Source organism: Miniopterus schreibersii, assembly GCF_964146895.1.
Source record: "Miniopterus schreibersii genome assembly, chromosome: 1".
NCBI lineage: Eukaryota > Metazoa > Chordata > Mammalia > Chiroptera > Miniopteridae > Miniopterus > Miniopterus schreibersii.
In genome coordinates this window covers 59,791,586-59,817,795 of record NC_138101.1, presented here as the reverse complement: position 1 = coordinate 59,817,795, position 26,210 = coordinate 59,791,586, and the positions used below count along the sequence as shown (strand labels likewise).

Here is a 26,210-nt window from a genome sequence, read left to right as displayed (position 1 = left end):
TCCATGATGTGTGCTTTCCTTTAGTCTTGTTACTTCGTGACTGAATCAGCCCACTAAGTTCACTGACTCCCTGCTGCCAGGGGTGAATCCTACCCCTGGCCCTACCCCTGACCTAGCAGGTCACACTTACTGAGAGTTTACTGTGTTCCAGGCATGGGGCTGTAAGCACTCTGCCTACACTTTCGAGGCAGTGTAAACCGAAGGAGAGAAAAGCCCACGTGGACAAATTAGACTTCATCAAGAGCTAAACTGACATCTTCCCAGGTGGAGCTGAGATGGAAGAACACGGGTAATGGAAGAAGGCCCCAAGGAGGACAGCGGCTTGGCCTGGGCCCCCGGAGAGAGCAGAGGAAGCCATTCCAGGGCAGGAGTGAGCAGGTGAGTGCTCTGGGGAGGGGCCGCCCCAGGACTTCCAGGCTGCGGGAGTGGGGAAAGCGCTGAGAAGCAGTGAGAAGGTGGAGGACAGGGTGCCCTGGGGTTGTCGCCCAGTCCCTAGCTTATGCCAGGCACTCAGAAACCAGCTGAATGATGAGGGCTGGTTATTGAGGTGAGCAATAGCCACCTCATTGCGGAGTGAAGTAGAAGTTTTGGTGAAGCGGGACACTGTCTATGGGTATAAAACCCTGCCATTTAATGGGAATACTTTAAAAAAATCATTTCAGAAAGTTTGCCAGAATTGCCTATCAAAGCGTTTTGTGGCAGGTAAATAAAGTAACCGTTGCAATACTCTCTCCTCCCAAGAAGCCACTGTAACCTGGCAAACTTGCATATCTAATGGCCTTAAAGCTCTACAGGGCAACAGGAAATGTTCCTTCTCGATCTGGAACCCAGCTGTTCCCTCCATCCGTGCCAGCATCCCTGTGAAATTTCTGTGACCTGGAAGCTGGCAGAGAGATCAGCAATGTGTTGCTGCAGCAGGGGACACTACATGGAAGCAGGTGGAGGTTAGAGGGGACACTCCTGCTCTTTCTCAGGTTGAAGCCAGGCCCTTGCATTAGAGCAGCAGTTCTCAGCGATAGATAGATGCACATCAGAATCACCCAGGAGCATCAAAACAAAACAAAACCCACACACAGCGCTCCCTCACTCCTATTTTACACGCCCAGATCATCCCAGTGTGCCACCAGTTTCTCAAACTTTCATTCACGTGTCTTGGGTCACCTTCATTCACCTTAAGTCGCCTGGGTCTGGCTTAGCAGGTCTTGAGTGAGGCTGGAAAGTTCACGGCTCCAGCAGGCTTGCAGGTGACACTGATGTCATCTGCAGAGCACACTCTGAAAGACAAGGGCAACCCGCCGGGAGCTGCGCTCCCTCCCATCACATAAATGTGAGAGCAGGACTAAGAAAACGGCTCCCCAGGGGGTGTCACGCTCTGTTTAGGAAGGACCATCTCAGGACTCTGGCTTCAGGTCCTACTTAATTTCTACTAATGCTGTCAGACTGCTTCCTTGAGCAGTTGCTATGCTGACGCTCAGCACATGTCTTTTGAGTCCCGTGTGCATCCAGCGTTCCACTCAGTAACAGGGCGAGAGGGAAATAAGACACAGACTGAGACCGGGTTATTCCGCCACGGAGCAGGGCCAGCCTGTAGAGATGTGGGTTCCTTTATTGACTGTCATGGAAAGTTGAGTCAAACTGGACACTGGAGCACATGCCTAATGACAGTCTCTATGAGACTCTAGGAGGCTGGCCACTTGCTAAGCCTGAAGGATATTGTCGTTAAAAAACAAAATTGACCTGAGTAAAACTTCAAGATCTTGCTGGCCTTGTCCAGCAGTTCATGAATCGAGCAGCACCCCGTCTAGGACGAAGGGAGCTCCGAGGAGCCGTAAGACATGAGACTTTTATAGGCAGGAGGGAACAAAACAAGGGAATTATACTAGGCACCAGGTGGGTGGGTGTGTCAAGGTCGCTTTTCTTTAGCAGGGATGGCAGGGCGTCTATCAGGCAGATCACCGCCCTGGTGCTGATCAGGGGACTCCTGACCAACTGGTTTAAGATCAAGTCTAGGTTTGGCGGCATGGGGCTTAGCATCGGTGACCCCATTTTGTTTTTAACACTGTGCAATCGATACACAGTGAAAGAAAGTCACAGATTGTGACTGCGCCAGTTAGACCCGAGTGCCACTTAGCGCCTGGCCACCGCTTACTAGTGTGGCCCGAGACATGTTACCTTCTCCCTCCTGTCTTCGCTGCCCACCTCATCAGATGAAGGTGGTAATACCTACAGCATGGGATGAAAGGGTCGAGTGCTCCTTCCCCAAACCCTATTCATGCTGCAGACCTCCCCTAAACGGGCTTTCTCAGGAGGTACCATCAGAACTCCCGCAGCCCCCACGCCACCCACCGAGACGTGCTCCCCCCATACTCTCTCTTGAAGACCTTGTACTTGAACTAACTAGAGTGGCATCTCTTTCCCATGGGATTGGCCTGTCTTAGCCTCTGTTTTTAGCACCCAGATGTTCGTGAGGCTGCTGCTTTGAGCATGTCACAGAGATGAGAGGAACTTTGTTTCTGGGTAGATAGTATATACTCACCCAAAGGATGGGCTTTTATTCTGTTTAAGCATCAAACTGGGAAGGTAAATGGGGGTGAGGATTGAGCCTTGGAAGAAATTATTTTGCTAGTCAATTCTGAGTTTCTCCCAGGCTTGAAGGATTTCTGAACCAACCAATTTTTCTAAATAGCTGGAGGTAGGATCAAGTTAAGCTGAGAAAAACTTGTGGGATTGCCAGATTGAATTAAGATTCTCATGACATCATGAGTGTAGATTTCAAACAGTAGTAAGAGTATATTTTCTGAACTAGATGGCTACCCTTCAGCTGTCCTGCAGGGGACAGGGGGACAAACCTTCCCAAAATAAGAGGAAGTCACAAGTCAGCACATGGCAAGGCTGGAAAGCACACACGACACACGGGAAGCTAAGGAGGAGGCTCTGTGCTTACCAGGGCCACAGCCACTCCCTTTGCTTTTTCTGGAAGCTCAGAGCCCCGGGTGATGGGGTCAGGATGTGCCGAGGAGTGGTTGTGTCTGTGGTTGTGGCCAGTAGGACTGGGCAGGTATGGGGATATCCCGATGATTGCTGCAGAAGATCTGCCAAGGAGAATAATTAGTCCAGGTAGTTCAGGGTGACAGAAAGATCTGACCACTCTGGGCAGTGTCTACCTCAGACCATGGCTGGGGTTGAGCAGCTCAGGAAGGCTCCAGCTCCAGAGATTGGATGCCCTACGTTTGGGGTAAAGCACACCATATATATATAATTTTTTGTTGTTGTTGAAGGAATCTGTTTTAATGTCTCCTGGGGACCCTGATGTGTGGGTTTAGGAAGTGCTGAATTCAGTGAGCACTGCAGGCAGAGGGGCTCAGCTGTTTATGGAGCATCTCTGTAGTCAAGGCTCAGCTGGACCAAGGATGTCTCCGCCTCTAGAGTCCCCCAACACCTCAACCCCAGGGCATCAAGGCCTGCTGATTGTTCTTTATAGGAACCTCCTTCGTTCCTCCTCTTCTGCCCTGTCACCGACTCAGACACTCAGTCTCTACTTTTTCCTGTCTATCTAATCCTGGTTGAAGTATGAAGAACTGTGAAGGCTCTGAGGCTTCACCCTTCTTGCAAGCTAATGAGTTATCCTGCCTCAGTTTCACCAGTGCCAAGAGGAGACATGAGCCTCCTGGGTCAGAGACGAAGGACTTGATTACTCACAGCCCTGCAGGGACATGAGTTTCATGTTTGTAATAGTTCCTCATGTCCCCAATCCCCATAGGGAACAGTAACTCAGATACATGCTGCACATACAGGGGGTTTGTACCCCAACCGAGGGACACTCAGCTTAGGCAACCCCAATCTTACAAAGGGGGGTGTAAGCAATCCTGGCCCACCCTGGCACCAGGACGTTATCCTCTGCCCACAAGGGGAGACACTATCCCGATCTTATAAGGGCGTTTGTTATATAAATGTCCTTGAAGAGATAGTTTGAGACAAAAGTGACCTCTTCACAGAAGTATAACAACACAAGACACTCATGGAGAATTAGGAACTCATCACAATGACCTATTCACCTCCTTGCATTAGTCTGTCTGTCTGTCTGTCTATCTGCCTGTGTCTCCCTCTCCCTCTCTCCTGTTAGCAGTTTTGGTTCTAGAACAAAACATAAAGCAGACATTTCACTCCTGTTTAAAACCTTTGGTTGTCTATTACATAATAGTTGAAATGTCTAAGACCCCCATCTGTCTGCTCCACACTTCCCACCTTACCTCTCATTTCCACCCTCATTCATATGTGCCCTCTGCCCCCGGCTGCCTGGAGAGCTGAGCCCTCTCTCTACAGAAGCCCTTTGACTCTGTTTATACCTCTATTAGCACCTGAACTTGTCTGCTTAATGTGAAGATTAATATGTTTCTCATCTTGTCTGCCCTCATTCCATCATGGCCCAGCGTGGTGTCTGATGCACACAGCCAGTGCTCAGTAAACCCTGTGTGGTGAGGAGTCTGCTGGGCCAGGGAGTCAGGCTGTTTGGGGTTTCCCTGCAGTTTGGGAGTCACAGCTGGTAGCCCCTGTTGTTTTAATCCTTTGGGCTTTGTTTTCGTGAGCGCTGTGGCCCAGGCCTGCAAGCAGAACAAGCTGTCCTAGGAGATTCTGGTGCTGTAGCGACTAGTAGCCTAGTGAGTCAAAATTTTTTTCTGCTCCAAATAACAGGCGGCCTTGCTGGGGGGGTTAAACAGCAGGCGTGTGTCTCATGCGTCAGGTCTGCGGGTCCTCACTGCAAGGCTGGTGCTACCGACGGGCGGGCTCTTCTCCTCTCTGCCCTACTGTCCCTAATGTGTAGGCTTTTATCCTCATGTCTGGGCGTCATGGTTGCAGGAGGGCTGTTGTTCTTCTGGGGCCCACGGCAATGTTTGGGGGAAGGAAAAGGGAGAGAAGGAAACGGTGCGGGGGCCACGGCCTCCCTGCGGGTCTTTGCGTTTTTGTTCGCGAAGGATGCTCTTTGCAGGGACTTCACAGAACCACGCCAGCTGGGAAAGCTGAGGAATGGAAGTATTTTAAGCTCTGTTAATTAGTATTTTAAGTTGTTAATAAGGAAGAAGAGGGAGCTAGAAATTGGGCAGCCACCTCACATATTTGCCACAGAACAAAATGTCTTTTTAAACGATTTTGTCTTTTCATTACCCTTCATTTGTTGGTCCTACCGACGTGACCCTTCCCCAGGCGCACAGTCCCTACGTGCACTGCTTTGTAGACGTTGGCGCCACGTGTATCCCTGACCCTCCTCCCTCCTCTTCCACGCTCTGCCTCGTTCTCTCAGACAGTGAAGCTGTCTGTCTGTCTGTCGGGGTCTCTTGCTGACAGTATATTCCTCTGCAAACATGGCAAAGACGTGGGGAGCTCTGGCACTTTGGGGTCCTGGTTAGTGTCTTCTACAGAAAACGAGGTTTGACCGCCGTTCCTGCGCTGTTGCCACATTTTAGCTCCTGGTCTGTGCGATCCCTGTGGTCTGAGGCCTGGAGAATCACCTGGCCCAGCGGCTCGCCGCTCCGGGGCACGAGGGTACCATAGTGTCCTTCGGTATGTCAGGGAAACATTCAGGGGCAGGGTGTTTCTCTTCCCGGGGGTCTTGGCTGAGAGTGGATGGAAACTTCTCATTGTACGAGCCTTTTTAAGTGAGGAGACTCATTTCTGAGGGGATGGGTATCCTTGGAGGTTGGCAGGTGTTAGAATTCTCCAAAGGGAGAGCTTCTCAAAGAGCCGAGTGCAATAAGCTTGGGTTAGCAGGGTCCCCTATTGCGTAAGAGCTCCTGACTCATGGGATGAGGGGATATGAGGACACTTTTGGCCTCAGGAGAAGGGCTGCATTCCTGACTCAACTAAGAAAGGGATTTTTAAATTCCCACAGTCACCGCAGGGTGCTGCCAGCCCTGTGAGGGGACAGGCAGGCCAGCACTAGCTCCTGCTACTAGCAGGATGGAGTGGGCGCAGGCTTGGGCATGGCTTGCAGCTGTCTGTATTTCCATGTTCCTGACACTTGCCAGACTGCAGCTGTCACTGGTCCTCAGAATGTGATATCCCTTCTTGGAGGGGATAAAACCATGCAAGCTTACACAAGTCATAAAAATGCCCTTGGGTCAAATATTTGTACCTCTGCGAGCCATGGCCCTCCCCACAGTGCTGCTTCTCTCCGCTAAGAATCCTTTCCCCTTCCTGCTGCTCTGGAAGCAGGCAGTCTACACGAGCTCTCCACGCGGTCCGACACATAGGCTTCCAGCGACTATGGGCTGCTACGGAGTGAAGGGGCCAGGGAAGTTGGGCCAGGTGGGGACTCTAACAGGCTGGAGACATAGGCCCTGTCCAAAGGTGGTCACAGCCACAGGCTGCTCTCCTGAAATACAGCACCCAGGGTTGTCAGATCTCTCCATTTTAAAAGTCAGAGAACTAGCTTTTATGTGAAACCATCCAAATTTTATTTTAATTATTTTTATGATTTTGTTTTTTTTTTAATTGATTTTAGAGGAAGGGAGAGAGAGAGAGAGAGAAACATTGATCATTGCAACATTTGCCCCTATGGGGGCTCGATCCCGCCACCTTTTGGTGCCTGGAACCAACTGAGCCACACCAGCGAGGGACATTCAAATTTTATATGTTTACAGCTGTTCATTTTCCTTCCTGTTTCTTCTTTTTAAAAAAATACCAAACAAAGATGTATGCAGGCCCCCAGTTTGCTGCATGTGGTCTACGGGTGAGCCAGGCCATCGCATCCTGTTATAGGACGACTCTCATGGAGGAGGCGGCTCTCCACCCCTTGCCTCCCCTCTCCATGCCAGTGGCGCCTGGAGACTTGCAGATCAGAGTGGCGGTTTGCAGGCTTGTAAGAGCTGCACAAGTGCGGGCTGTGGTTGATGACAGTGATGAGGCAATTAGGCTCCAATTAGCTGAACACCAGCTCCAGTGGGTGCCTGGAGGTGTGTTCTGCACCTCCTTTTTTTAGGAGGCACACTGAGATATATTTGGTGGGGGGGTAGGGGTGGTAAATGGTGAGTGGGTGTAATGCCTAGATGCCCAGGAGGGAGGTGCTGCCACTCTGCCCTTTCAGCCCCCTCCTCCCCTTGGGGCAGGTCCCCTCAGGACAGCCATTTTCAACCTGTGTGCTGCAAGAATTTTTAAAACATGCCAGGGGCACTGACCTCTTTTCCCTTAGATCAGATTGTCGAAGTGTGAATGAATTAAAATTACACCAATTTTTTGTGTGTGTGTGATCTGCAAAAAGTATTTTTGTGTGGCACAGAATTTTAGTAATTAATTTATGTGTGCCAGATGAAAAAGGTTGAAAATCGCTGCCTTAGAAGACTATGGCGCTTGACAGGAGCACTGAGCACCCAGGAGGTGACAAAGGTACAAGTGGATCCGGAGGGTGCCAAGAGGCTACACTGAGAAACTGGTAAGGAGCCCTGAGGAAGAAAGGAACGGGGCTGTTGATTTAGGATTAGGGTCAGGAAGTAAAGGGACTGACAGCTCAGATAGTTTTCAGTCTAGGAACGCTCACAACTTAGCACTTGGGGTTTGTCTTACAAAACTCGAAATGTCCCTTAAAATGTCTCTATGTGGGAAAATGGCCAAGTAAATTATGGGCCATCCCGATAGTTGAATATGCAACTATTAAAGGTGAAGTTTGTGAAATAGAGTTCTTAGTAATGTGGGAAAAATGCCTGTTATATTTTAAGTGTGTGGCGGGGGAGGGCGTAGCTACACGCGGCCTAACACTTCAGCCACGTGGAACATGCACACCCGGGGCGGCCGCCGTGGGAGCGCGCCAGCACAGCCTTCCCAGACTGCGTCACACGTCAGCCACGGGTTTGACCAAGACTGCACCTCGGAGAGGAAGGGACTGTCAGATCGGGTTAGGAGCACCCATTTGTCCCTTCGGGTCGCTGCGCACCTCGCCCTGACTCCTGTGGCTCGGGGAAGCTCTGCCTCTGTTATGCTGGTGGGGGACTGAGAGGGCAGGATGTAGGGGAGGGGGAAGCAGAGGTGCTAGACCGGTATTTCGAAGCTCAGTGGTCACTCTGCTGTGTCACGTCCCCTAACCTAACTTCTGCTGGGCACCAGGGGGTGAAAGGTGTGGGCGAAAAGAGTGGAGTATGAGTCGTTAACAACTCATCTTCTTTTCTTACCTGCATGACAAAGGAAATCATTGTAGGAGAGGCATGGTGGGGAGCAGGCTGCACTCTAGAACCTCATAAAAGGGAGGGCAAGGTGAAGGAATTGTCTACTGGCGGCTGGCTCCAATTAAAATCAGGGACTGTTTTGGATTCCTGCAGAGATGGGTCTGAAATCAAAGTTGCTCTGGTTAATATTTTATTCCCCCCCCATTGTGTACCCTGATTAGGGCAGCTCTTTGTCTTCCTGGGTTGAGTTGCAGCCTCATGGCTTTATATTAAAGTACGAGTCAACCTTCCGCTCCTTCGTAAGTTCGAAGTAATGATAAGTATCCATCTGATGTGCCTGTGCTAGATGGGGAGGGACCGAGCACCGTGAAGCTGAGCTGAATGGCTCTGAATCCAGGACGAGGTCAAAAGGTGGCTGACCTTCTCTGGACCCAGTGGTGGGGCGATGCTGACCTTGGGAGAGCACTGTGAAGTGTGCTCATAGGAGAGGTTTTTCACCTGAGTGCACAGACACCCTGAGGGCAGGGGCACAGCAGAGGCTTGTTTCTGTTCTGTATATGTCAGTCCCCTAAAAACCAACCAACCAACCAAAACACCATTTGCCTAGAAGGGAGGCCTAAAGTAGATACCGTTATAAAATTCAAAGTGAGCATTCATATGAGGATATATTTTTGACAGTAATCTGAGGGTACACCCCGAATTTCTTTCCCTCAGAATTCTTCAGGATTCCTGGGAATCAGGAAGTTACAAAGTAACTCCTGCAACAGTGATGCCCCTCAATTTTACTCGAAAATAGATTGTATATATTTTTAAAAGATCTATTGTTACACTCAAAGTTTATGTAAGTCTGGGTTGTATTTTAAAATGTTTTATTCTAAGATAACAGAAATCTAGTATCTTTAAAATTACTTAATTTAAAAAATCCCTTTGAACTAAGACTTCAAAGTATGACAGAATTAGGCTTTATACTTTCTTGAGGATAAAAAAAAAAATCTAGCTAATTTTCTTACAACCTAATCCTAAAATGGAAAATTCTCTATATATGTGACCAAAACTAATTAACCACTATGAAGTTCTACACACCAGTGAATGTGGTTTTAACTCTATATGTATGGCTGAGCAGATTAAAATAAACCTGTACACATGCCTACCAGAAAAACCACGGACCTCTGAGCATGGACAAATTCCAAAAATGTGTTCTGAGGTCAGGGGTGAAGATGAAAGCCATGTAGAGTATTTGATTCAAGTCACTTTCTCACCTGAGCCCCCATTTCTGTGCCTTAACCACCTAACTTGCTCCATTTTATTATTATTTTTTTAATCCTCACCAGAGGCTATTTTTTCCATTGCTTTTCAGAGTAGAAGGGAGAGAGACAGAGACAGAGAGAGAAACATTGATGCGAGAGAGACACATCGATTGGTTGCCTCCTGCACGCGCCCCGACCAGGGCCGGGATCAAGCCTGCAACACAGGTACATGCCCTTGGCCAGAATCGAACCCGGGACCCTTCAGTCTGCGGGCCGACGCTCTAACCACTGAGCCAAACCAGCTAGCGCTCAACTTGCTCCATTTTAATTCCTCGAAGGCTGCAGACCAGAGAAACCCGTGAAGTCGCCTGTGAGAACAGGGCTGCTCATGCACCTCTCTGACCCTCTGGTTCCCTTAGGAAGTGGGAGACTCTACACTTCTCTTTGGACAAATGTGACATAGGGCAGTAGGAAAGCAGGGACTGAGGGGACAGGCATCAGGAGAACTGTGGGTATTAATACCTACATGGCCTAAGTTTGGTCTAATTATAATGGGTCCCAGGATATGAATGAATTGTAATTGTACTAAGTTCCTATCTAGTATTGTAAGTAGGAGTAGAAGGTCCATTTTTAAAATGCTGTTAGATTAGAATCTCTGTGGCCATAGCTATAAAGTTTGGGTAAAAAGTTTTTATTTCTTTGTTTTCTAGGCAGAAACAAAGTGAGGATAAGGAAATAAACTTTTAAAAGTCAACTAAGAAAGAATAAGAAATTGGTTAAATTTAGAAAGCATAAATTCCACGCAAGACTCATACCTTCAGATATTGTAGCCGACCGTTCATGACACATAAAGAAGTTACCCTTGGAAACCTCCAACATCAAAGGGACTCTGCCTGTCTAGTCAAGAAGCATAGTGACAAATAGGCCATCACAAATGGATTCTCTACTGTCTGCCTTCATGCAAAACACATACCATTTATATTGAAGGAAAAGACATTCACGAACAGGTATGTATATAAAAAGGAGTATTTTATCTATACTGGTAAGTAGTTGGGCAGTATTGAAAATGGGAGGGGGCAATGTTCTGTTTCTATATTGAGGGAAAAACTCAGTACTACAGCTTTATTTATAGTGACTTAGTAATAATAAAACTAAGATTATTGAGCTATTACTGTTATTCCACTTGACAGATGAAGAGACATAAGACAGGAAAAGTACGAATGGGGACCTACATTCAAGGCTTGCTCTGCAGAGTAATCTCTGGGGGAAGGGAGCAAGGGGCTATGCATTCTGCATCGATAACTGAGTGCTCCTCACACTTTTAATAGACACACTATCTCCCATTTGGCTGTTCTTTGAAGTCCTTTAGCTGGGAATCCTGCAGGGAGAACGGGGGAGTGTAGTTTAGGCCATAAGTTATCACAGTTTCATCCAACTTTACCATCAACCTCTAGGTTTCAAATGTCACAAAAACCCTGGGAAATAGGGATTATTACACTCATCATATTAGTAAGAAAACAGGTCCAGAGTGTAAGAAATTTGGTGATGAACAGACCAGGATGTGCCACAGATCAGACAATATCTGAAGACCTTACTCTCTGCACTTATCACACTTTTAAAAGTTATCACATTTTAGACACACCTATAAAACATGTATCTATGAAGCTACACAGTATATAATTATGCATGTATGTTTGTAAATTAAGAGATCTCATCTTTGGGGAAAAAATCCTCAATATTCCTGGTTATGGCCATGAAGATTCATTCCAAATATCATTAAGTGCTTCTTTTTTAAAAAAATATCTTTGTTGATTTCAGAGAGAGGTAGGGAAAGGGAGAGAAACATCAATGATGAGAGTCATTGATCGGCCGCCTCCCTCATGCCCCTAACTGGGGATCGAGCCCCCAACCTGGGCATGTGCCCCGACTGGGAATCAAACTGCAGTCTCCTGGCACCCAGGGCGATGCTCAACCGCTGAGCCACGCCCAGCTGGGCTCATTAAGTGCTTTTTAATAGACACTTGTATAATTCAAATGGCATGGCTTCCTAGAGTTAAGAAGTGGCTTTTAAGCTACTGATTCTATTAACAGCTGGATATAAAGGGTAATGCTCACCTAAGGAGCACACATCTTCACCCTTACGTTCAGCAGAATTAGAATAATAAGCCTTCTAACGATACCAAAGGGCATTTCCTTTTGAAAAGTTCACATGCAGGGCTTCTCAGAACACGTCACACTAATGCTTGTATCCGAGAGCTGCATTCTGTTCCACCCAAGAGGAAATTGTTATCAGTATGCTCAAAACATGTTTTAGCAAGGGCAACACTGGATTATGGGCCAGTATTTAATCAAGTCTGCTTTGAGTACAATGAGGTTACTCTTCGGGTGAATGTTAACAGGATTTCAAGAAGTGAATGCTGCTGGGAGAGAGGGAGGGAGGACTTTCTAGTGCATTTCACTCGGACTTCTTCCCTCTCATTTCTGGCGTATTTGCTTTTCATCTGTGCTCTAGTCTTGGCACAAGGTGATAATTCCAGTTTTGTGGTGCTGCTCCTCCCATTCTCTCCCTTAGAATGCGCTTTTAGTGGGCAGCAAACTAATTGAAAGGTGGCCTCTATTGAACCACAGGAGGTAGGGGGTAGTACTGTCTGTGGGCTCCTACCCACTGCCGTGGCATAGCAGAACATTACCCAGTGTGGTCTGTGGACCTCTGTCACCATAAGGGCACAGGCTTCCAGTCTCTCTATGGAACAACTGGCCATCTGAACTGCACTGTTCTGCTGGAGACAAGAGTTTCTAGCATATCGGCAAACTGATCGTTGGCAGCTGGCCTAGATGGTGGCTCTCTCAAATCTACGATTTTTGGATGCCTCTGTTGTGAGGTTTTCTATAATAATGCTTTTAAACTAGGGGAAAGATCCTACTATATTAAAAAAAAATTCTCTAAAGTCAGACAAATATCTAAATTTTTTTTTTTTTTTTAAATAATATATATTGAGTTCAGAGAGAGGAAGGGAGAGAGAGACAGAAACATCAATGACAAGAGTCATTGATGGGCTGCTTCCTATATGCCCCCTGGTGGGGATCGAGCCCGCAACCAGGGCATGTGCCCTGACAAGGAATCACACCTCTATCTCCTGGATCCTAGGTCGATGCTCAACTGCTGAGCCATGCTGGCGGCTGGGCAAAATATCTAAATATTAACTTCTCTAGCAATCTATCTAGAATTTGTTTAGAAGTATGGCAGTTTCCTGGAAAAAGGAATTCATTCAACACACACTTACTAAGCACCAACCATGAGCAAGCACTGTTCCAGGAGATGGAAATAGAAGTAAAATATACAAACCAAATGATGCCATTACATTTTGATATACAATTTATTTATTTAGTTATTAATATGGACAGTCTATTATGCAACATTACAGATGTCTTTCAAAACTATAATAAAATATAGCCCACTATCCAGCCCAGGAGAAGACAATAAACAAGATCATTCTTACAGTAAGCGCAGCATAGAATAGTCCCTTTCTGGGGCATCAAAGGGACTAGTCAGTCAAAGGGTTCTTTATCTCCACTGGGGTTTTAACTTTCTTGAATTATAGCCGTTTCAGATCCAAAGTCCAACTTGGATCACCCTAGAGACGTACAGCATCTCATGCTGGAGAGGAAGGAGCCTCTGTACCCCGGCTGCCCATTCTGTCCTGCAGTCCTTCCATACTGGAGCCCACTCTACCTTTCAGCCAGTGTTTGTCAAACTTGGGCATGGGGAGAAGGCAGGTATGTCACAGAGATGTTTTGATTAATTTACAAAGACTGTTTCAAAGTTCTAAAAATCCATTTGGTGGTGGTAGTGGCAGTGAAGAGTACAGTATGCTTCTCCAAGGAGGTCTTCTCCTCTCCTGAGTCTTGGCGCTGTCACCTGTTCTGAAAGCCTTTAAGATCTACTGCAGTTGCCTGTGGGAAGTGGAGGTGGGAACTCTAACAGCTACTGGTATGAGGCCACCTGCAGAACGAACTGGACTGGCTACTATGGCTTTATAACCTGCTTCCTTTCTTTAGTCTAGACAAAGTTATTTCTTAATTTTTTTTTCCTATGTCTTGCTAGTTCTAGTATAAGATTTAAAAGGACTATGAGTGGAGACTCTTGCTTTTGAGCTAAATGACGAAAACAACAGGGAAAAAAAAAATCCAGTCTCCAATGAGCTATACTCACTTTCCTTAGTTGAAAACAAACGCCAACATTACTTTTATAGACAAGTGTTGGACAACCCTGATTAACTGATGGGAAAAAGTTCTGAGGTGAAACTGTACATATATAAGAATCTAAAATACAGCCAAAAAACCAAGATGTACAAGTGTAACAGAGATTTTCAACCCCTTAGTTTCATGCTGAAAACTGCAAATGTTTTCAACATCAAGCTACTGATGACAACCAATTAAACATGAAATTAAAAACCTCAGGAAGTTCTGCCAAGTTTGTGGCAGTTTCGAGAGTCTACATAGTTAGGAAGGAGGAGAAACCATAGGGTAAGGAGTGAGAGCATTGGACTTTATTTAACTCTAGGTACCACGAGTTTGACATTAGTAGGTAAGACTAATGAATGAACAGCCATACAGTTTTTTGGTCACTGCTTACCAAGCACCAAAAAATGGAGCTATTTTTACTATTCAATATAATCTTTAATAAGCGAGACAGATCCTGCTGCATTCTTGTTTCTTTCTAATTTACCAGTACATTATTATGTAATTTACCAAGTGTGAGGAGCAAGTCATTATGTAGTACCAAGTTTACATCATCATAGGACTACAACATGCACATTCTACTTAATGTAGCTCAAGCAACAGGAATACAAGAGAACAGTTATGGGTGGAGACTTGTTGACAAATTCATGTTCACGCTAACTATGAGTTTAGAAATCTTACTGGGCGGGTACCTACTGAGTTCTTCAATTGGTATTGAAACATTACACGCATGCACAAGTGATATGGAAGAGAATGAAGCAGAAGAGGCAGCTGGATGGAGAACAAAGGGGAAACCAGAGATGGGATGAGGCCATGTATCAGGGAGGGGCAGTTCTCAGCTGTCCACAGTAAGCCTCTGCTCTGTGAGAGAGGCCTGCTGGGCAACACTTTTGTTCTCATGACTGCGAAGTTTGGATACAACATCTAGAAAGGCCAAATCCTGTACTTCCTTGTGTAGAGATTCTGAAAGACAAAAACCAATATAACATACATATATCTAAAATGTTTATTTGGATGATACAATAAACCTAGGAACAATTCTGGAAAAAGACACAGCAGTAGCCTAGAAAGGTCTTCTGTAGAGATGTATTATAATAATAAAAAGTCAGAGAACCTTTACTTGCCACGTTAATATAAGGTTGATTAGGGTAATGAGTTATAATTAAACACAGCTCACTGATATCAAGGTTCAGTTATATAGTTCAAATATGAAGGTTAATGAATTACAGAAAAATCTTAGATCTGCTTCAAATTAATTTTGTGGCAAATAAAAAAGGTTATACTTTACAACCTTTCAACAAATTTCTGTGACACGAGGATCCTTTTTAGATTTCCTGTCTCCCTCTTTCTGGCTTTTCTTGCTCTACTTAACCTCAATTAAAGGAAAACGGAGGACTCTTAAGACTGAGAACTACTACATGGAAAGACGGAGATCCAGTAAGTTTAAAGCAATCAGCATTCCTCAAACTGATGTATTTACTTCAAAGAGATTGAGGTATAAAATTAGCACTAATGTTTTTAGTTAAAGTAGAAAAATTCATTCTAAAATTCACATGGAATCTCAAGGGACTGAATATCCAAACAATCTTGAAAAAGAACAAAGCTGAAGGCCTCACACTTCCTAATTTCAAAAGTTACTAAAAAGCTACAATTATTAAAACAGTATAGTACTGGTGTAAAGACAGATAGATATATATAGAGCAACAGAATAGAAGAGAGTGCCTAGAAATAAAATTTCATATATGTGGTCAAATGATTTTTTGACAAGGGTGTCAATACCATTCAATGGGAAAAGGATGATCTTTTCAAATGGTGCGGGAAAAACAATATCTGCAAGCAAAAGAACGGAGTTAAAACCTTACAACATATACAAAAATTAAGCTAAAACAAGACGACTCTTAGAAGAAAACACAGGGAAATTCCATGACATTGAATTTAGCAATGATTTCTTAGATATGCACCAAAAGTACAGGTAACAAAAGGAAAAATAAATTGGACTATATAAAAATTTAAAACTTCTGTGTATCAAAGGACACTATCAACAGTGAAAAGCCAAACCATGGAAGGGGAGAAAATATTTGCAAGTCAAATATCCAATAAGGGATTTATATCCAACACATATAAATAACTCCTCCAACAGAAAAATGGCATTTAAACCCATTATTTCCTTGTTAGGTAAGTGGAGTATTAAAGTCCCCAATTATTAATGTTAATTTCTGCCTTTATGTTCATTAATATTTGCTTTATATACCTGGGTGGCCTTAGGCTGGGTGCATCGATATTTAGAATGTTATAGCCTCTTCCTGGATTGACCCTTTTAAAATTATGCAATATCCTTCTTTGTCTCTTACATTCTTTGTTTTGAAGTCTATTTTGTCTTTTAGGAGTATTGCTACCCCAGTTTTCTTTTTGTTTCTATTTGCATGGAATATCTTTTTCCATCCCTTCACTTGTAGTCAGTGAGTCTTTGATCTAAAATGAGTTTCTTGTAAGCAGTATATTATTTTTTTTAATCCATTCTGCCACCCCGTGTCTTTTGATTGGAACATTTAGTCCATTTACATTTAGAGTAATTATTAATAGGTATGTGCTTATTGCCATTTTGTTCATTGTTTTTTGTTTTTGCTGTTCTCCACTGTTCCTTTCTTCTTGATTTCTTTCCTTTTGATTTGTTGGTTTTCTTCAGTGTTTTGATTGGATTTGTTTCTTTTCCTTTTTTGTGTATTTCTGTATGTTGTTGGTTTGTGGTTACCGGGAGGTTCATAGATATATCCATTTGTATCTATAGCAGTCTATTTTCAGTTGACAGGCATTTAAGTTCAATTAAATTTTAAAAGTACAGCATTTTTACGGCCCCCCTTTGTTTTTGACATCAATCTTTGTGTTTTGTGTAACTCCTGATCAATTATTGTATTGTCTTTAAACCTTCATATTAGTTTTTTAAGTGACTGATTCACTGTGATTATTGTATATTTGCCTTTATCAGTGAGATTTTTTTTCTTCTTTCCTGTATTTTCTTATTTCTGGTTGTGGCCTTTTCTTCATAAAGAAGAACCTTTAACATTTCTTATAAGGATGGTTCAGTGGTTGTGAACTCCTTTAGTTTTTTCTTGTCTGGGAAACTCTTTATGTCGCCTTCTATTCTGAATGATATCCCTGCTGGATGCAATTCTAGGTTGTAGATACCTTTCTTTTAGTACTTTAAATATCTTTTACAGGCCACTCCCTTCTGGCCTGTAAATTTGCTTCTGAGAAATCAGCTGACAGCCTTATGTGGTTCCCTTGTATGTGACTTGTTTGATTCTTGTTGTCTTTAAGACTGTCTCTTTATCCTTAACTTTTGCCATTTTAATTACAATGTCTTGGTGTGAGTCTCTTTGGGTTCATCTTTTTTGGAACTCTCTGTGCTTCCTGGATCTGGATGTCTGTTTCCTTCCCTAGGTTAGGAAAGTTTTCAGACATTATTTCTTCAAATACTCGGCCCCTTTCTCTCTCTTTTCTCCTGGAATCTATCCAATGTGACCATCAGGATGCTTGATGTTATCTCAACAATGTCTTATTGCTATCTTTATTTTTTTTTAAATTTTTCATTTTGCTGTTCTGATTGGGTGATTTCCACTATTCTGTCTTAACTAATCTGCTGTCAATTCCTTCTAATGTATTCCTCACCTCTGATTAGTTCTTTATTACACTATCTCTGCTGAAGTGCTGAGTTTTTTTTTTCTTCTTAAATATATCTTTATTGATTTCAGAAAGAGGAAAGGAGAGGGAGAGAGATAGAAACATCAATCATGAGAGTCATTGATCGGCTGCCTCCTGCATGCCCCCCCAACTGGGGATTAAGCCTGCAACCCGGGCATGTGCCCTGACCGGGAATCGAATCCTGATCGCCTGGATCTTAGGTCGACGCTCAACCACTGAGCCATGCCTGGCTGGGCTGAGTTCTTTTATTGTACTCTCAAGTTTTTTGAGCATCCTCATGACTCTTCCTTTGAACTGTTTATCAAACAGATTACCTATCTCAATTTCATTACGGTTTTCCTCCTTTTGGAGTATGTTCTTCTGTCTCCCCATTTTGTTTTGACTTTGTTTCTTCCTATGAGTTGGATACAATAGCTGTCTCTCCCAGTCTTAAAGAGTGGTCTCTGTGTAGACTGTGTTGAATACCTTTGGCAAGCTGGTTATAGCTGGGGCAGGTGTGTGGGTTGCAAGTGGGGCAGCCTGGTGTATGTGTGTTTTCTTGACCTAATTGAATGGGGCTGCCTGATACAGATGGGGCTGGTGGGTGCGCTTTTGGTGTGCCCTGTTCCTTTAACTGTCTGATCAGAGCAGGGTCTGGGCAGGCTGCTTTGCATGCATCTTAACACCCTACCAGTTCCACCCCTCTCTCCAGGTGGGGCAGGCCTGCACGCACACAACCACACTTTGCTAGTTCTGCTCCCTCTCCAGGGAGTGAAACTCCTCACATGCTCGGCCCTGCCTGCATGCCCTGTTGCTTTAACTGTCCAGTGGCAGAGCAGCCCTGTGCCTAGGCATAGCAGCAACCCATTCATTCTACTGGAGGCAGCCTTACAGGTGGGTACTGCAGTGTTTTGCTAGCTCTGCATTTTCTTTGGGTTGGGCAGTCCTGTATGTGAGTACTGCAGCATTTTGCTAGCTCCACACCTTCTCCAGTAGTGTCAGTCCCATGTAAGCACACAGTAGTGCCCTACTATTTCCACACCTTCTTGGAGAGAGTAGACCTGTAGGAAGGTACTGCAGCATTTTGCTAGCTCTGTACTCTCTAGGCAGAGGAACCCATGTATGCATTACCCAGTGGGTGTGGAAAGTAGCACCCTGCTGTACCTGCTGGATCAACCTCTGGGTGAAGGGGCCACTTGTAAGTGTGCTATGGTGCCCTTCAGTTTCTGCTGGAGTTAGCTCTAAGAGGTGTGGCTAGGGAGACTACAGGTCAGCCACAGTACCTGGATCGAGCTTGCCCCTGCTATCCAAGTTTAAAACAAATGTAAACAATGGTACTCACTAGTTCCTCCAATCCAGGGTTGTTCCTTCAGCTCCAGAAAAGCTCTTATGGTTCCCCAACCTTCTCTATGTGGTCCCTCTCTTTTGCTTATTGTGCAAAAGTTATTCAAATGGCTCAGAGTTGTCTCTGAGGAAGAACTGCTCTAAATATAGGTATACATTTGATGTTTTCTTGGGAGGGGATGAGCTCAGTCAGAAACCCCATATGCTACCATCTTGGACCAGCCTGTGGTCATGTGTTTTAATCTACTCTGTCAATTTCTTTTAATTGGTGTGTTTAGACCAATTATAGCTTAAATCTGCAATTTCATTTTTTGTTTTGTTTGTTTGTTTATTTCTTTTCCCAACTTCCTGTGGTTTGAACATTCTTTTAGTCTTGTTACTCTCCACTTATAATATTAGTGTCCCAGATATTTCCTCTGTATACATTTAGAACCACTTAGACACTAATTTTTTCAATTATCAAAATAATTCAGAACACTATGAAGAATAAAAGTCTATTGTATTTACATTTTTGCTATATCTATTGTTCTTCTTCCTGATATTCTAAAATTTCTTTTTCAAACAATTCCTTTTTGTTTAGAGAACTTCCTTTAGTCATTCTTTAAGGCTAGTCGAGTAGTGACAAATTCTCTTAGTCTTCCTCTATTTGAGAATGTCTTCATTCTAAGATGTCATTCTAAAAAATATTTTCTCTAGGCATAGAATTCTGAGTTAACAGTTCTTGTCTTTCAACACTTGTAAAATACTGTGACACTTTTTTCTGGCCTCCATGGTTTCTTGTAAGAAATCCAGTGTCTCCCTATTTGGTTTTCACCTATTTACAGGTAAGGTGTCATTTCTATTTCAAGATTTTTTGTCTTTAGTTTCAAAGTTTGACTATCATAAATTTCTTTGTGTTTATCTTGTTTAAGATTTCCTCAACTTCTTGAATCTGTAGGTTATGTCTTTTGCTAAATATGGAAAAGTTTTAAACCATATTTTTTCAGGTTCTTTTTCAGCCCCACCCCATTTCTCCTCTTCTTCTAGGTCTGTAATGACACAAATGTGAGATCTTTAGTTATATCCCAGGGGTCCCTGAGGCTTTGTTCATTTTTTCCCCAGTTTACAACATCTGTGTTGTTCAGACTGAGTAATTGCTATTGTTCTGTCTTCTGTCCCCTCCATTCTGCTATTGAGCCTATCCTTTGAGTTTTTATTTCAGGTACTATAGTTTTGAGTTGTAAAATTTCCTTTTGTTGCTTCTTTATCTGTTTCCTTGCTGAGATTCTGTTTTTTTCATTTGTTTTCAGGCATATTCATAACTGTTAACACATTTTTAATGTAAAAATATATAAAATTTGTCATTTTAACCATTTTTAAGTATACAGACAAGGGACATTAAGTACACTCACATTACTGTGCAAATATCATCCACCATCCATCTCCACTAGACCTTTTCCTTCTTCCCAACTGAAACTCCATTCTCAGTACCAATAACTCCCCAATCATGCATCTCCCCAGGTTTTGACAACGCTGTTCTATTTTCTGTCTTTGAATTTGACTAAGTACCTCACATAAGTGGAATCATACAATATTTGTCCTTTTGCATCTGGCTTATTTCAAGGTTCATTCATATGGTAGCATGTGTCAGAATTTCATTCCTTCTTAAAGCTGAATGTTCCATTGTTTGTATATATCACATTTTGTTTATTCATCCATCAAGGGACCTTTGTTTTTATGTTGTTTTTTCACCTTTTGGCTACTGTGAATGCCACTATGAAAACATGGTTGCACAAATATCCATTCAAGTCCCTGCTTTCAGTTATTTTGCATATATATGTATATGTGTGTGTGTGTGTGTATATATATATATATATATATGCATACATACATGAATATGAATGCTGGGCCATATGATACTTCTATGTTTAATTTTCTGAGGAACCACCATACTGTTTTCTAGTGTCTGCACCAGTTTACATTTCCACCAGCAATGTACATGGGATCCAATTTCTCTACATCCTCACTAATATTTGTTATTTTCTGTTTTGTTTTGTTTTGATAATAGACACCCTAATGGGTATTTTATTGTAGTTTTGATTTGCATCTCCCTAATGATTTGTGATGATGGGATCTTTTCATGTTCTCACTGCCTATTTGTATATTTCTTTGGAGAAATGTCTATTCAAGTCCATTTTTAACTATTTTGTTGTTGCTCCATTAGAGGACTATTAGACCAATTTGACTTGATAGACATTTATAGTGCATTTCATCAAGAAACTGAAGATTACACATTTTTCTCAAGTGCACATGGAACATTTTCCAGGATACACCACATACTAGGCCACAAAACAAGCCTCAATAAATATAAGAAGATCGAAATTATACCAAGCATATTTTCTGACCTCAGTGGCATGAAACTAGAAATCAACTGTAGGAAAAAAACACACTAAAAAACAAAAATATGTGGAAATTAAACATGCTTATAAACAACCAAAGGATCAAAGAGGGAAATTTATGGGATGCAGCCCACAGGTCTGCCTCAAGAAGAAGGAAAAATCCCAAATAAACAATCTAAATTTATCCCTAAAGAAACTAGAAAACGAGGAACAAACACAACCCAGTGTAAGTAGAAAGAAGGAAATACATATTGGAGCAGAAATAAATAATAGTTTCATTAATCTTTTCTATTGTTTTTCTAAGAGCTGCTGCTTTGAAAGAGTAAATAAAATTAAGCCTCTAGCAAGACTCATCAAGCAAAAAAGAGAATACAAATAAATAAAACCAGAAATGAAAGTGAGATTATAATAACACACAGAAATACAAAGGATCATTAAAGAATACTATAAATAAGTATATGCCAACAAACTAGACAATCTAGAATAGATAAATTTCTATAAACATACAACCTTCCAAGACTAAACCAGGAAGAAACAATCTAAGCAGACAAATTATTAGCAATGAAATTGAAGCACTAATCAAAAAGTTTTCCCCAAACAAAAGCCTAGGACCAAAGGCAGCTTTTGTAACTCTCCTCAAACTATTCCAAAATACTGAAGATGAAGGAACACTTCCAAACTCATCCTACCCAGCCAGCATTACCCTGATACCAAAACCAGACAAAGACGCTACCAAAAAAAAAAGCCAATATCCCTGATAAACAAAGATGCCAATATTCTCAACAAAATACTAGCAAACCGAATTCAACAGTACATTAAAAAGTATATACCACAATCAAGTGGGATTTATATCAGGTATGCAAAGGTGGTTCAACATCCACAAAACAATGAATGTGATCACATCAATAAAACCAGGAATAAAAATCATGATTCTCTCAACAGAAGCAGAAAAAGCATTTGACAAAATTTAACATCTATTTATGATGAAAACTTTCAGCATAAAGTGAGTATAGAAGAAACTTACATCAACTTGATAAAGGTATATATGACAAGCCTACAGCTAACATCCTATTCAATGGTGAAAAGATGAAAGCCTAGAAGATCAGGAACAAGACAAGGATGCCAACTCTCACCACTATTATTCAAGTCCCAGCCACAGCAATCAGACAAGAAAAAGAAAGAAAAGGCATCTGAATTGGGACGGAAGAGGCAAATCTCGCTATTTGCAGATGACATGATGCTTTGTAAAGAAAACCCTAGAGAATCCACCAAAAAATTAATAGAATAAAATAATCTAGTCAAGAAGCAGGATACAAGATTAATATACAGAAATCTGTTGTAATCTTACACACTAATAAACATTCAGAAGGAGAAATTAAGTAATTCCATTACAACTGCATCAAAAAGGATAAAATACCTAGAGATAAATTTAACCAAAGAAATGAAAGATCTGTACTCTGAAAACTGTAAGACTCTTAATAAAGGAACTGAAGAGGACACAAATAATTGGAAGGATATATTGTGCTCATGAACTGGAAGGATTAATATCATTAAAATGAACATACAATCCAAAGCAATCTAAAGATTCAATGCAATTCCTATGAAAAGATCAATGACATTCTTCTCAGAACTAGGAAAAAAAATTCTAAGATTTATATGGGACCATAAATGCCCAAAGCAATCTTGAGAAAGAAGAGCAAAGTGGGAGGTATCACAATACCTATTTTCAAACTATATTACTAAATTATAATAATCAAAATAGTATGGTACTGGCATAAAAACAGACACACAGATCAATGGAACAGAATGAAGAATCCAGAAATAAATCCTTGCTTATACAGTCAATTAAGGAGGTCAGAATATACAATGGCTTAACAACAGTCTGGTCAACAAGTGGTGCTGGGAAAACTGGACAGATAACATGCAGAAAATGAAAATACCACTCTTTTACACCATATACAGAAATAAATTCCAAATGGATTAAATATTTAAATGTAAGAGCTAAAACCATAACACTCCTAGAAAAAAAACATAGGTAGTAAACCATCGGACATCAGTCTGAGTAGTATCTTTTCGGATATTTCCCCTAAAGCAAAGGAAACAAAAGCAAAAATAAACAAATGGAACTTCATATCAAGTTAAAAAGCTTGTGCACACCAAAGGAAACCATCAACAAAGTGAAAAGAAACCTACTGAATGGGAGAATATATTCACAAATGATACATCCAAGGGGTTGATACCCAAAATACACGCGATTCATACAACTGAACAAAAAATTAAGCAATCCAATTAAAAAATGGGCATAGGACATGAAAAATTTTTCAAAAGAAGACATACAATACAGATCAACAGACAAATGAAAAGATGCCCATCACTAATCATCAGGGAAATGTAAATTAAAACCACAATGAGATATGACCGCACACCAATCAGAATGGCTATTATCAAAAAGTCAACAAGGATGTGGAGAAAAGAGTACCCTTCTGTACTGTTGGTGGGATTGCGAATTAGTGCAGCCACTACAGAAAACAGTATGGAGATTCCTCATAAAACTAAAAACAGACCTACCATACAACCCAGCAATGCTAATTCTGGGTATTTAGTTGAAGAAAACAAAAACACTAATTCAAAAAGATAAGTGTACCCCTATGGAGACTTATGGTCAAGATGGCAGTGTAGGTAAATGCAGTACTTGAATCTTACAACTACATCAAAAATACAATTAAACTAGAGAACAACCATTATTCAGAACCACATAAAATCTAGCTGAATGGAAGTCTTACAAATAAGGATATAAAGAAGCCACACCTAGACTGAGCCAGCAGGTGGGTGCCATATCCGAGTCTCCATCAACCTGGCTGTCACTGTTTGCCTTGCCCTGGTGATTCCCTGAGACCCTGCTCCACCAACTGGAGAGCCTACCCAACCTGATTCCAGTGGCTTTTCTATACACAAAAAAGTCATTCTTCAGACTTTTCTAAAATCTCTGAAACAAGCAGTATCGGCCTTGGCATGCCGCATCGTACCTCTTGCTAAGTGGCCCCAGGCCCAGCACTAGCAGAAACTGGACTTGGTTTGCAGCTTGGCCTCTCCTGGGCACCTCCAAGCCCAGCACAAGTAATAGTCATCTACCCCTCAAGCCAGGTGGCCCTGGTCATAACACAGGCAATGGCCGACTTTGGCCTGCACCTCTTAGGAGGCACCAGAGCCAGTACACAGGGTGGAAAGCTTCAGACCATGTTGAAGCATCACCACCCAACCACCTCCACAAGTGACACACTCAAGGGGCAGACTCAGAGGGCAGCAGAACCACGCTAAAGTCAGTCCTGCTCCATGGGGTGGGCCTCTACACAGCTAATTCTCTATGGTGGTTGCAGCCAGTCCTTATAGTTGAAATCCCTCCCAGTGATGTGAAAATAGCAATCAAGGCTCAACTACAATAGGAGGATGTACACAGTCCACACAGGAGGGCAGGCTTGGAGTGCCTAGCTCTGGTGAGTGGGGAGGCTGTGCCATTAGGCCACTGTACCAAGTTCAGGAGACATAGCAGCTCTACCTATTACAGGGAGGCTGCCAAAATGAGACAAAGAAAATGAAAGAACAGAACAAAACTCTAGAAAAAGAACTAAACAAAATGGAGACAAGTAATCTACTAGATGCAGAGTTCAAAACACTGGTTATAAGGATGCTCAATGAACTCACTGAGAACTTAGCATAAAAAAGGACATGGAAACACTCAAAAAAGAAGCAATTCAGAAATGAAGGATACACTAACTGAAAGGAAAAATAATTTACAGGGAATCAGCACTACAGGAGTTGAAGTCGAGAATCAAAGCAGTAATTTGGAATATAAGAAAGCATGCAATCAGAGCAGAAAAAAAAAAAAAATAAGAGGATAGTGTAAGGAGCCTCTGGGACAACTTCAAGAGTACCAACATTCTCATCATCTGGGTGTCAGAAGGAGAGCAAAAAATTGAAAACCTGTTTAAAAAAAATAACAAGAGAAAACTTCTCTAACCTGGTAAAGGAAACAGACAAGTCCAGGAAGCCCAGAGAGTGCCAAACAAGATGAACCCAAAGAGGTCCACACCAAGACACATCATAATTAAAATGCCAAATGTTAGAGAATCTTAAAAGCAGTAAAAGAAATGCAGTTAGTTACCTACAAGGGAGCTCCCATAAGACTGTCAGCTGATTTCAACAGAAATTTTGCAGTCCAGAAGGGATTAGCAAGAAATATTCAAAGTGATGAAAAGCAATGGCATACAACCAATATTACTCTGTCCAGCAGAGCTAACATTTAGAATTAAAGAACACTCCAGACAAGGAAAAGCTGAAGGAGTTCATCACCACCAAACCACTATTTGCATGAAATGTTAAAGGGTCTTTTTTAAGAAGAAAAAAAAGATAAAAAATATGAATAAAATGGCAATAAATACATATCTATCAACAATTGAATCTAAAATACAAAATAAATGAACAGAAACAGACTCATAGATACAGAGAACATTTTGATGGCGGTGAGATGAGAGGGGAGTTGGGGAAAAGGTTGAAGGGATTAAGAAGTACACATTGGGATGGGTAGGGAGAGAAAGAACTTATATGCATATATGCATAACCCATGGACACAGACAATAGTGGAGTGGTGGGTGTCAATGGGGGGGGAGGGGGCATCTGTAATATTTTCAACAATAAATAAAAAGAATTTTCCCAAGGGGAGCAACACATAGAAAAGAAACAAAAATATCTGTCATCTGGCCCAGCTGGGTGTAGCTCAGTGGCTGAACATCAACCTAGGACCCAAGAGATTTTGAGGTCCAATTCCTGGTCAGGGCACATGCCTGGGTTGCGGGTTTGATCCCCACTGGAGGCGTGCAGGAGGCAGCCAATCAATGACCACTCTCTCATCATCGATGTTTCTCTCCTCTTACTCTGAAATCAAGATATAATATAAAAAAAATTATCTGTCATCTGAGTAAAACCAGTCATTAATAATTTTAGAGGTATGAACTGGTAGTATCAGAACAGTCATGGGGATGTAAAGTATGTATAATGTCAGATAGTATGTTATATAACATCTAATCACTGGGGTATACACAGTGAAGAGCAAGGTAATAAATAATATTGTATGTTAACTGTAATTGAAAAATAAAAAATGATGTAAC

General features: G+C 42.3%; 1 protein-coding gene across 6 annotated transcripts in view; it reads right to left on the bottom strand.

Moving 5' to 3' along the window:
• Positions 1 to 12,754: 12,754 nt before the first annotated feature.
• RAP1GDS1 (Rap1 GTPase-GDP dissociation stimulator 1) overlaps positions 12,755 to 26,210 on the bottom strand; it is a 130,790-nt gene continuing 117,334 nt past the window's right edge. For all 6 annotated transcript variants that reach the window (XM_081138942.1, XM_081138936.1, XM_081138937.1 and 3 more), the window contains one exon: positions 12,755 to 14,605. In XM_081138942.1, coding sequence (XP_080995068.1) covers positions 14,478 to 14,605 — 128 coding nt within the window. In that variant the 3' untranslated portion in view covers positions 12,755 to 14,477. The remainder of the gene's footprint in view (positions 14,606 to 26,210) is intronic.